This window comes from Calonectris borealis, chromosome 10, assembly GCF_964195595.1.
Source record: "Calonectris borealis chromosome 10, bCalBor7.hap1.2, whole genome shotgun sequence".
NCBI lineage: Eukaryota > Metazoa > Chordata > Aves > Procellariiformes > Procellariidae > Calonectris > Calonectris borealis.
In genome coordinates, this window is record NC_134321.1 from 16938977 (window position 1) to 16949811 (window position 10835).

Below are 10835 nucleotides of genomic sequence, written 5' to 3' on the forward strand. Positions count from 1 at the left end.
GGCGCCAGCGAGGGGGGGCTCCCCCCCGCTCCCCTCCCCGGGGCCCGCACGAGGGGGAGCGGGGGCCCGGCCCCCGGTGCTGGGGGGCGGCGGTGCCCCGCGGGCGGTGGGGCCGGCAACGAGGCGGTGCGGGCACAGACGGGTCGCTGTGTGGGGACGGGCGGGAGCGGGGCGAGAGCCCCGCGGGCAGCGGCGGCAGCGGCGCCGGCCGCGGCGGCAGGACCCGCCCGGCGCTCCGCCACGCTCGGCCCGCCCGCCGCAACGCGCATGCGCGCGTGTGGAGGGGAACGGGGAGGCGGCCTCCGGCCGCCAGGGGGCGCAGTGCGGGCGCCGAGATGTGGCGGCGGCGGAAGTGAGTCTCGAGGGCGGAAGTGGCGGCGGCGGCGGGCCCGGTAGGTCGGTACGGGCGGTGCGGGGCCGGGGGAGCCGGGGGAGAGGGAAGAGGAAGAGGGGGGGAGAGGGGTCCGGTGATGGTCAGTGGTGGGGTCAGTGGTGGGGTCAGTGGTGGGGTCAGTGGTGGGGTGGGGGCCGTGTGTTTGGAGGTGCAGCGTTGGGGCGGGGGCAGTGATCAGCTGGGTGATGCCGTTTGGGTTTGTGCACCATGTGTGAGTGCGGTCTGGTTTGCAGTGATGTGGGGGTGCAGGCAGGGTGGGGTGCCCTGTGCGGGGGTGCAGTCTGGTTTGGGTGCCGTGCGTGGGTGCAGCGCAGCGTGGGTGTTTGTGCGGCAGCTGGGCAGGGTCGGGTGGGGTGCCCTGTGAGGGGGTGCAGCGCAGGGTGGGTGCCCTGGGCATGGGTGCACTCTGGTTTGGGTGTCGTGGGCAGAGCTGCCCTTCCTGCTGGGGACGTGGGGGGGACGGTGCTGCTGGAGCCAGAGCATCGGTGGCTTTGTAGCTCCCGGGCTCGGCCGTGTCAGCCCGAGGCAGCGAAGGCTCCTCAGACAGCGGGAGGCAGAAAAAGTGATTTATCCCGGTGCGGCCCCGGAGAGGGGAGCGAAGGCTTCAGTTGCAGCTTCAACTTCGTCTTCGGCTCTGGCTTGGGCTTCTTCCCTCTGTTCCGCAGCCCAGCCCAGCTGGTGCTCTGTAGCAAAGACGAAGCGTGTGGGCAGGGGTTGCCCTGGGCCACTGGAAAGAGCAGCGGTCCTGCTGCTCTCTGGAGGATGCCGGCTCCTCTGGGGCTGAGGTCTCTTCTTTCCTCTTAGACTTCGGGAAGAGGAGATACCCCAGCCTGCAGAGCGTCCTCGGGCTAGGGCTGCTGCTTGGTCTCTGCCCGAGCAGAGTCCTCGCTGGGGGCCGAGCGCCACCTCGCCGATGCCCTTCGCAGCCGTAAGCTCAGCTGCTGGAGGCTGAACCTCGAACTCAGCCTTCGTCGACTGAGGATGAGCCGCGTCTGAGTCGCCAGGGAGGAGACCAGGGGGCTGGCGTCATTCTTTGCTTCTTGAAGGACTGCGGGGACAAAGCAGCAGAGGTGAGGTGACAGCCCTGTATCCCCTCCAGGCGGGGCACATCGCACCCCGTGATTCCCAGGGCCAGGAGGGAGCCAGGGGGCAGGTGGCTCGGCTGGAGGCTGCTGGTCAGGAATGCCCCCCTCCAGAAACACCCCGCTCCCCATAGACACGCTGGGAGCAGAGCCCCTCTCGCCAGGGCTGGGGGGAGCTCCCGGGGTCCTTCCTCCTCCCCGCTGCCCTCACTCACCCTTTCTGATATACTCCATCCTCTCGTGCTTATCCACCTGCCGTCCGATGAGCCCTGGGGGACACAGCGTGTTGGGGACCCTGCTGCCCATTGGGGACCCCACCACCCAGCCTGCCTGGCCGCACAGCTCCCCAGGGAGGGCTGACCCCGGGGTGCAGCATCGGGGAGGGGATGGATGAGCCTCCTGCCAGCCCCACCTGCGCAGGCAGGGGTGGGAGGGGGTGCAGGGGTGCCCCACAGGCCCTGCGCCGCGACACAGGGACCCTGGGAGAGGGAGGGACCCCAAGGCTCGTGGCTCACCGATGAGCCTGACAGCCTCCTGCCGCAGGGACTCCTGTGGGCTCTGCAGGTAGAGCTCGCTCTGGCGCAGGTAGTCCTCGGCCCTGCTCTTCTTCCTGGCCAGCTGCAGAGAGGAGAAGGGTGCAGGGTTGGCACAGAGCTGTCCCCAGGTCAGGCCGTCCCCTCGCCCAGGGCCACCCTCCTTCCCCCCAGCAAGACATTCCCAGCTCCCTGCCGTGTGGCATCGCGGTTCGGAGGGAGCAGAGGGCTCCCCAGGCACGCTGGGGTGCCATCCTGGTGGCAGGGTCCCCTTTGGGATCCCGGGGGCGAGGACAGCCTAGAGCACGGGCGTGGGGCAGGGCTTGCCCAGGCTGAATTCCAGGGGCGTTGGGGCTGTGCTTACCAGGCATTCGCTGATCCTCCATGCCTGTGCGGTCTCGGCCAGCTGTGCCAGCTGCCCCCACTGCAGGAACTGGCCAGCGCTGCAGAGGGCTTCCTGGGAGGCCTGGAGAGGAGCAGAGATGCCACCACCTCCGCCAGGGGCACAGGACCCTGTGCCCCCCTCTTGGCAGGGCTCAGAGCCTGTCCCTGCCCGTGCACCAGCTGGGGACTGCTGCTGCCACCAGGTTCAGCAACCCAGGGGGAGATAAGGGCAGCCACCCTCTCTGGCTGGAAGCCTGTTGGGGCTTCAATGTTTTGGCCTTGGTGGCCCCAGGCTGCTGCAGAGCCGTAGTCCCGTCTCTGGGGCTGCAGGGACCCATGCCAAGGGCTGTGCGGAGGGAGACCCGCCTCCCCATCCCTCTGGGCAGCAGGAGGAGAACGGCAGCAGTGGGCAGGGAGGCGGGCTCTGCCTGGTCCTGGGGACCCAGCAAGCTAGACCTCACGCTGACACACATTTGAAGGGTCCAGTGTCAGCATCGCCCTGCCCAAAGCACCAGTCAGGTTGGGAATCCCACCTTGGCCACTGTCTTGTCCTGGTCATACAGGTGAAAGACCAGCGGCAGCAGGCTGTCCCACACCACCTTCTTCATCTTCTTCTTTTCAGCGCCCACCACGAGCCCCATCGCTTTTTGGAAGAGACGGATGGAGAGCTCCCGCACCGTGTCCAACTCCTGGGGGAAGAGGGGAGCCCATGGTGAGCAAGGGGCTGACGTGGAGATGGACGTCCCCAAAACAGCCACAAGCAGCCCTGCTCCAAAAGGGAGCGAGCTGTGGCATGCAGAAGGTCTGCCCAGGGGGGCAGGGGGCCAGAGAGGGAGACCCTGTGGAGGGCTGGGGGATGCTGCCAGGGCAGGGTGTGCATCGCTGGGGCTCAGCACCCCTGCCGCTGTCCCGCCAGCACCGCCCCCCCCCAGCAGGGAGGCCGAGCTGGGGTGAGTCCATGCAGGGGGTTTGGGATGCAGCACGGAGCCACCGAGGGCAGCGATGGGGTCTGGGGGCTTGCGGGGCAAAGCATCCCCCTGCAGAGCACGGGGGCTGCGGCGGGAGGCGCGAATGGAGGTGCCCGGCGAGAGGGGCCTGGGGCTCTCCCCCAGCCTTACGTCACTGAAGAGCGGCGGGAGCTTTTCAGCCAGCGCCAGGGCGGTGAGGCTGGGCATCTTCCCCTCCAGCAGCTGGAGCATGTTGCCGAGCACGGGCAGGGCCGCAGCGCTGGCGTCACTGTCAGCGCCCTGCAGCCGCTCCATGACGTACGGCAGCAGGACGAGGGTTTTTCTTGCCTGTGTGAGACATGCCACCTCCTTTTTGTAAAGCAGCGACCGATCGCAGGGGTGAAAACCCTCTCCGCCAACACCGGCCTCCCCACTGGCTTCTTGGCGGGCGGTGTGGGTGACGAGGGCAAGCTCCCGGCAGACAGGGCTCACCGGCATGGCCATGGGAAGAGCAGGGCGCGGAGCGGGAGGACAGACAGCGCTGGCTCCTTGCCAGCCCCGCGGCTGCCCCCTTCTCCACCAGACCCCTGGGCAGGCTGGTGGGCGACCGGGGCTGCCTGCAAAGCTGCCCGAGCTGCCAGCAGTCCCCGCCGCGGCCGCTGCATTTCACCCCGGGGCTCAGCACCCCACGGCCAGGCTTGCAGACCCCACGCTCGGGCGCCAGCATCTCTGCGGGGACGTGCTGGCAGCGGAAGCCCGTTCCCCTCGGCACTGCCGTCTGTCTCCTTGCACGGCACGGCCATGGGGCAGAGGGCTGAGGAGGCAGGAGAGCTGGCAGCAGCCAGCACAGCTCCCGATGCCCAGAAAAGCCCGAGCCGACGTGTTACCCACCGCCCGTCGCTCCACCCTGGGCTGCTGTCCCCCGGCTGCCCTCTACTCACCGTGTCGGGCCTCTCGGTGAGCCTGAGGATGGCCCGCAGCACCAGGCTGGGCATCCCCACGCACTGGCTCTGCAGGTACATGGGGAAGATTCCCAGGGCACAGTCCAGCTCCTCACTCAGGTTGGTGCAACCCAGCATCTGAAACAGGCAGCGGGAGCTGGTGAGATACGGTGCTGGCTCCAACCGTCAGCTCAGGGCAAGGATGCCGGGGCAAGACCAAGCCCAGATGGAGGCGGCAGGGATTGCGGAGAGCCCCCGTGCCCCACACCACACTGCGCTGGTTGCTTGCCTGCTCCTCCACGGTACCAACCGGAGGAGCCCCGGCTCCCCCCACAGCGGTGGGCATGGGAGAGCCGAGCGTTGGAGGGAGCTTGCAGCGGTGCCATCAGGCTCACCTCGATGAAGAAGACCATGGCGATCATCTCCCAGGTGGAGTCCTCCATCCTGAGGAGCTCTGCCAGCTGGCGGAAGATGGTGGAGCGCAGGGGCCTTGGCGTCTTCATCATCTCCCTGGCAGGGGGAAGGAGGCACCGTCAGGCCCGAGCCGGGCGGGCACATCTCTTCGGGGTTTGCACCAGTCTGGACGTCACCAGTCTGCAGCACTTTCTCCGAGCAGCGGGGGCCCCCCTGCCATCATCCCAAGGGAGGGGGTGGCACGGGGTGCCCCGTCCCCTGAGAAGGGGGTCTCACCTGGCCACGACGCGCACCCCCAGGAGGTGGGTCTGGGTGCTGAGCAGGGCGTCCCAGCCACCCTGCGCCTCAATGGCCAGTGCCTGGCTCTCAAAGCCCATGCTGCAGAGTAGCACCCTCGTGGACTGTACCGCAGACCTGCGCAAGGAGAAATGCTCGGCTCCCACCGGGACCCCTGGCCTGGCTTGGGGTGGCTGGCAGGGATGAGAGGACAGGGATGGAGTACCTGATGGGAGTGAGCACGTCCTGTTGGTGCTCCTTCCAGAAGATGCACACCTCCTGCACCGTCAGCTCTGTGGTGAATGACACTTGGAAAAGCAGTGCCAGGAAAAGCTGGGGGAAAATCGCCTCCATCTGCTGCAGGCAGGCAGGCTGCAGGATGATCTCGCTTATGGTCTTGGCTGCCTGCAGAAGACATCCAGACACTGAGATGTCCCCACGCCCCTGGGGAGGTCAAGGCTTGGGGTGGGCAGGGAGGGAGAGCGGGGGCCCCGGACAGCTGAGAGCAGCCCCGGAGGTCGGCGAGGCCTCATCCAGCAACTCACAGCCAGGGAGAGGAGGCGCGGGTTGTCCTTGATGGAGGTGGAGGTCTTGCGCATCGACTGCTTCATCAGGAGGCTGAGCAGTTCCTGCAGCACCTTGTCTGCAGCCTCGGGCAGCATCGCCCTCCACATGGCCATGGCGACACTGCAGGGAGCCAGGGCTCAGTCAGCGGGGGCACCCCGGAGGATGGCCGGGCTGAAGTCCCTCGGGAGGGTCTTGGGGCCCCTCTCCCAGCGTGAGAGGAGCCCTAAAGGCTGGTGGGCCCCATACCGGTTGCATACTGGGGAGCACTGCAGCAGGCTGGCCACCACCTCGCTGGGGTATTTGCCCATCAGCACCAGCAGGGCCCTGTCCAGGCTGTTGAGGGCTACCACCGCCCTGATGGAGGGCAGTTTTCCGTAGATGGCCCACAGGATGTTCAGCACCTGGAGAGGAGACACGGGTGGGAGGGGTGATGTCAGCAGGGCGAGCGCGGCCGTTTGCCCAGCTCCCACTGGGAGCTGCTTCCGTTCCCGCTGCGGTATGTCGGCTTGAGATGGCGTCAGTGCCGGCCAGGCGCAGAGCCAGGGGAGGAACAGTCCCCGGTGGGCTGGAGCATCGGCCGCGCCACCCACGGGCTACTCACCTGCCCCGGCTGGAAGGCAGGGCCCTGCACAAGGATGTCCACCATGTGGGCAGCTATGCTGATGCTGTAGGAGCTTGGGGCTGTGAAGCTCTTGATGGCCACGAGGATGATGTCTACCTGGTCGGAGGGCTGGAGGTATTTCGTGAACATCTGCAGGATGAAGGAGAGGAGGGGAGACTTGTCACCTAGAGCGTCACCCAGAGTAGCTGCGCTGTGCAGTGAGAGTGGGACGCAGAGCCAGCAGAGTGGGACGATCATCATCGTCATCATCATCGTCATTATTATTAATTATTATTACTATTATTATTATTACTATTTCCCCCTCCTTTTCTGTTCCATTAAACTGTCTTTATCTCAACCCACAAGTTTATCTCACTTTTACCCTTCCGATTCTCTCCCCCATCCCACCGGGGGGGAGTGAGCGAGCGGCTGCGTGGTGCTTAGTTACTGGCTGGGGTTAAACCACGACAGCCCCCGTCATCCCCATGGATCGGCTGTCCCTTCACTCACACGACCCCCCCGGCCAGGAGCTGAAGGCACTTCTTACCGAGAAGATTTTTCTGGCGCGTATGGTTTGCGAAAGCTGCCAGAGCTCCCTCCAGTGCCAGCGCTCCTGGAGCTGCAGCTGCGTTGTGTCACGCAGCCAGAGACACTTTCCTGGGGAGGAGCAAAACCAGGGTGCTCAGAGAGAGGGTGCAGAGCTGGAGGTGCAGCCTGAGAATGTCGGGCTGAAAAGTCGCTGGCAAAGAAAGAGGGCACCCAGACAGGTCCGGGGAGCAGATCCCCAGAGGGGGTCCAGGGCTATTGCAAGCGGGGCGAGGGGAAACGGCTTTTCAGACTGCAGGCAGGCAGGCAGGTTGGATCAGGCTTTCTCTCGCCAAGGAGAGTGGCCCCTGGCTGCCCATGCTTGGGGGGACCCAGCCCGACACGGCTGCTCTTACTTCTCTGCTGCAGCAGGAAGGTGTGCAGGTGATGCAGAGCTTCTGCAGCCTCCTGGTGGGTCCCCTGGTGCTTGCAGGTGCAGCAGAGGGTGAGGTGCCCCACCAGCCTCCCCAGCATCGCAAAGCGATGTGACTTGGAGCACCCATGTCTGAGGATCGTGGCTTGTGCAAAGCAGGGGCAGACCTGGGGGAAGAGAGGCAGCCCAGGCACGAGGTGAGCCCCAGCTGCTCCCAGAGCAGCCGGGCAGCAGCCCGGAGCAGGGCAGGGCTGCCAGAGCCAGGTTCCTTCCTGTGCCCGGGGCAGCCCTGCCCTGCCCTGCCCTGCCCTGCCCTGCCCTGGGAGAGAGCACGGACCGGACAGGGGCAGGGCAAAGACCCCTGCTCCCGACCTCCTGCTGCCTGGGTGCCCCCCAGCTTCCCCAGGAGGTGCCGGGGCTCAGGGGCAAGGGATGGGGGACTGGGGCTGCCCAGACCGGAGCTCGGTACCTGCAGCTTGGGGTAGGTGGTGATGAAGTTGGCCAGCCTGGTAATCCGTGCCACGGCCCTCTCCTCCACCTCTGCCAGCTGGGAAGTGGTGAACGGCAGCAGGAGCTGGGAGGAGAAAAGCTGCTGATGTGCCAGGGCGCTGGCATGGCACAGCACGGCACGGCCAGGCTTGCTCCGGGGCAGTGCCTGGGATGGAGCACGTGTCCTTCTTGCCCCTCGCAGCAACCTGTTGCGGCCAGGCAGGTGGCCACATCCCGCTCCCGCTGCTGCCTCCGCTGCCTCCCACTTGCTCCCCGTCAAAAAAAGTCCCTTCGCCCCCCACCCAAGGACCCCAAGGCTTTGGGGTAACCACCTCCCTGGGGATCTGCGGTGGGGGCTCTGGGATATGGCCCGTGGTGAAGCTGGAGGGGGAGAGCCCCAGGGCTGGGCTCCCCTTGCCAGACAGGCAGGTCCATCGGGGAGGGAGTGTTGGGCAGGACGGGCAGTGGGCAAGGCTGCAGGGGTGGGGGGGGCTCGGGCAGGAGGAGAAGAGGCTCTGGCAGCAGCCAGGAGGCAGGGGGCTGGTGGGGGGGGCACGGCGGGGAAGGAGGGACGTTCCCTGCCCCCCTCCTTGCACCAGGCGCTGCGGGGGGCACTGCTCAAGCCAGGGGTCACTGCCCGTGGGGACCCTGTGCCCAGGCCAGACCTCCAAGATGTTCTGCAGCTCCACGATGCCGAGGGTGCCGGCATTGTGTACCAGCGCCTGCAGCATGCTGTCCATCGTGTCCAGGGTCTGCAAAGGGGACAGAGTCTTGGGGGCAGCCCTGGAAGCCTCGGAGGGGGGTGCCGTGGCCCTACGGTGCCCAGGAAGGGGCCTCAGGCTGGGGGAGCTCCCTGTGGTTCACCCCGTGGCATACCTTGGAGTAGAGGAAAGCCTCGGGGCCCTGGGTGTCCTCCTGCAGAGGCAGGTGGAAGATGCTGCAGAAGCAGGTGTGGAGCAGCCCGCTCTTCTTCTCCGGCAGAAGCAGTCTCTCTCGGCTGTGGGGACAGAGAGGTGCTCTTTGGACTCAGCAAGGAGGAGGCAGACCTCAGGGTTGGAGACCCGGGCTGCTCCCCACGCCGCAGGGGACATCTCAGCCCCCCACGACACTGACTCTCGCCTTTGGGAGGAAAACCCCATGGCACCCCCTGCCCTGCTCTCTGCCTCCCTCTTGCACCCAGGACTGGGGAAGCCCCCCGCCTGGGAGCGGTGCCGTCGGGGCCGCCCCGCACCGGGAAGGCCAAGCTGGGGACTGGGGCAGGTACCTCATGGCGGTGATGGCCAGCATGGCTTGCTGCCGCACCATGGTGCCCAGGTGGTCAGGGGGCTCCTCTTGCAGTAGCACCTGTGGAGCACAGCAGGGTGGCACAGATCGGGATGGGGCAGTCTCCCTTGCCCAGCAAGAGCCTGCAGGGCTGGCAGAGCCCAGGTGCCCCCAGCCCGGCACCCCCTCCCCACCCAGCACCCAGTGGTCCCAAGCCCCGTGCAGGAAGGGCTGTGCCCATCCCAGAGCCACAGGCTGGCCAAGAGACCTGCAAACGTTGTTGGGTCCAAGCCCTGGCTCCAGCCGGGCCACCCAGGGGCCTTTGGAGCATCTCCAAGGATGGAGACCCGGCGCAGCGCTCATGTGCCCCCCCGGCCCGGCCGAGCCCTCTCCTGCCCCCAGGGCTGTGCCCCTGCCCGCTGCCCCTGCCTCAGCCTGGCTGGCCGTCCCCTCACCTCGATGGTCTCCAGCACCTCCAGCTGGTAGAAGCAAAGGATGTCCCGCTCGATGGAGCCCACGCTGGTGGTGCAGATGGTGCAGACGGAGGCCAGAAACCTCAGCTTCTGGGCCTCTTGCTGCCAGCCGGGGGGGCACAGATGGACAGACAGCGTCAGGGGGGAGAGACAGCCGCGGGGGGGGCTCAGCACAGCCCCCGGCACCTTGTGGGCACGGGACGGGGGCAGGAAGACCGGCCAGGAGACATGGGCGCAGCCTCATAGAAGTGACCACAGATACCTTTGGTCTGCTCCTGAGGGAGGCCTGGATGATGTCCAGGGGATTCTCTTTCTCCCTGGGCAGAGCCAAGGCGGAGCAGCACGGATCTGGCCAAGAGAGAGCAGGCAGGGCTGGGGGGCAGGCAGGGGGCAAAACCCGAGCCCTCTGCCCAGCTCCCGGGGATGTCACCAGCCCTGCCTCACGGCTGGGACACCGGTGTCACCTGTGCGCCCCGGGGGCGAGGGCGCGATGCTCAAGGGCAGCACGAGGAGGGGGCCCCGGGCGTGCCTGGGTGAGGGATGCGCTGGCACCGGGGGACGGGGAGGGTCCCTGTCCCGGGATGCTGTGACAGGGCTGGCTCCCTGGCCGCTGCGCCGTGGGAGGCCCGATGCCAGCCTGGCTGGGGGATGCGAGCCTGGGACAGGGCAGGGCAGGGTGGGCAGCCCCCTGCCCGCAGCACCCGCACACTCACCCGCCTGCAGTGGCTGGACCTCGCATATCTCGTCAGGCTTCGGCTTGGAGCTGGCAGCCAGGGCAGCTCCGTCCTCCTCCTCCCAAGCCCGCCTGGGGTGGCTGGGGGGTCTCCCCGCCATCGTGCAGGAGGGAGGGAGGGAGGGAGGAAAGGGGTGAGGGCGACCCTGCACTCCCCGGGTTTGTCCTGCCAGGAACGGTGGGGCAGAGGGGGCCTCCTTGTTCCCACCCTGTCCCAACACCATCCTCCCAGACACTGTGGGGCCAGGGTCGGGTGACACATGATGTCATAGAATCATAGAATCATAGAATCATAAAGGTTGCAAAAGACCTCTAAGACCATCGAGTCCAACCGTCAACCCAACACACCATGCCCACTACACCATGTCCCTAAGGGCCTCATCTACTCGTCTTTTAAATACTTCCAGGGATGGTGACTCAACCCCTTCCCTGGGCAGCCTCTTCCAAGGCCTGACCACTCTTTCAGTAAAGAAATTTTTCCTAATGTCCAGTCTAAACCTCCCTTGGCGCAACTTGAGGCCATTTCCTCTCGTCCTATCACTTGTTACTTGGCAGAAGAGACCAACCCCCACCTCGCAACAACCTCATTTCAGGTAGTTGTAGAGCACGATGGGGTCTCCCCTCAGCCTCCTCTTCTCCAGGCTAAACAACCCCAGTTCCCTCAGCCGCTCCTCATCAGACTTGTGCTCCAGGCCCTTCACCAGCTTCGTTGCCCTCCCTGGACACGCTCCAGCACCTCCATGTCCTTCTTGTCCTGAGGGGGCCCAAAACTGAACCCAG

At 66.4% G+C, this 10835-nt stretch overlaps 1 protein-coding gene across 1 annotated transcript; it reads right to left on the reverse strand.

The window, feature by feature from the left end:
* Positions 1-1242: 1242 nt before the first annotated feature.
* LOC142086030 (uncharacterized) lies at positions 1243-6497 on the reverse strand. The gene is made up of 5 exons (XM_075158489.1): positions 2927-6497; positions 2374-2475; positions 1992-2094; positions 1692-1745; positions 1243-1442 (listed from the first exon to the last, which is right to left on the reverse strand). The coding sequence occupies exons 1-5, from the start codon at positions 3842-3844 to the stop codon at positions 1243-1245; spliced, it is 1377 nt and encodes a 458-aa protein (XP_075014590.1). The 5' UTR covers positions 3845-6497.
* Positions 6498-10835: the final 4338 nt, after the last annotated feature.

Coding starts and splice junctions, on each gene's coding strand:
- LOC142086030 (XM_075158489.1), bottom strand. CDS start 3,844: ATGGCCATGCCGGTGAGCCCTGTCTGCCGGGAGCTTGCCCTCGTCACC. Junction 1,746..1,991: donor GGAGGCTGTCAGGCTCATCG/GTGAGCCACGAG, acceptor TGTGTCCCCCAG/GGCTCATCGGACGGCAGGTG. Junction 1,443..1,691: donor GATGGAGTATATCAGAAAGG/GTGAGTGAGGGC, acceptor TTGTCCCCGCAG/TCCTTCAAGAAGCAAAGAAT.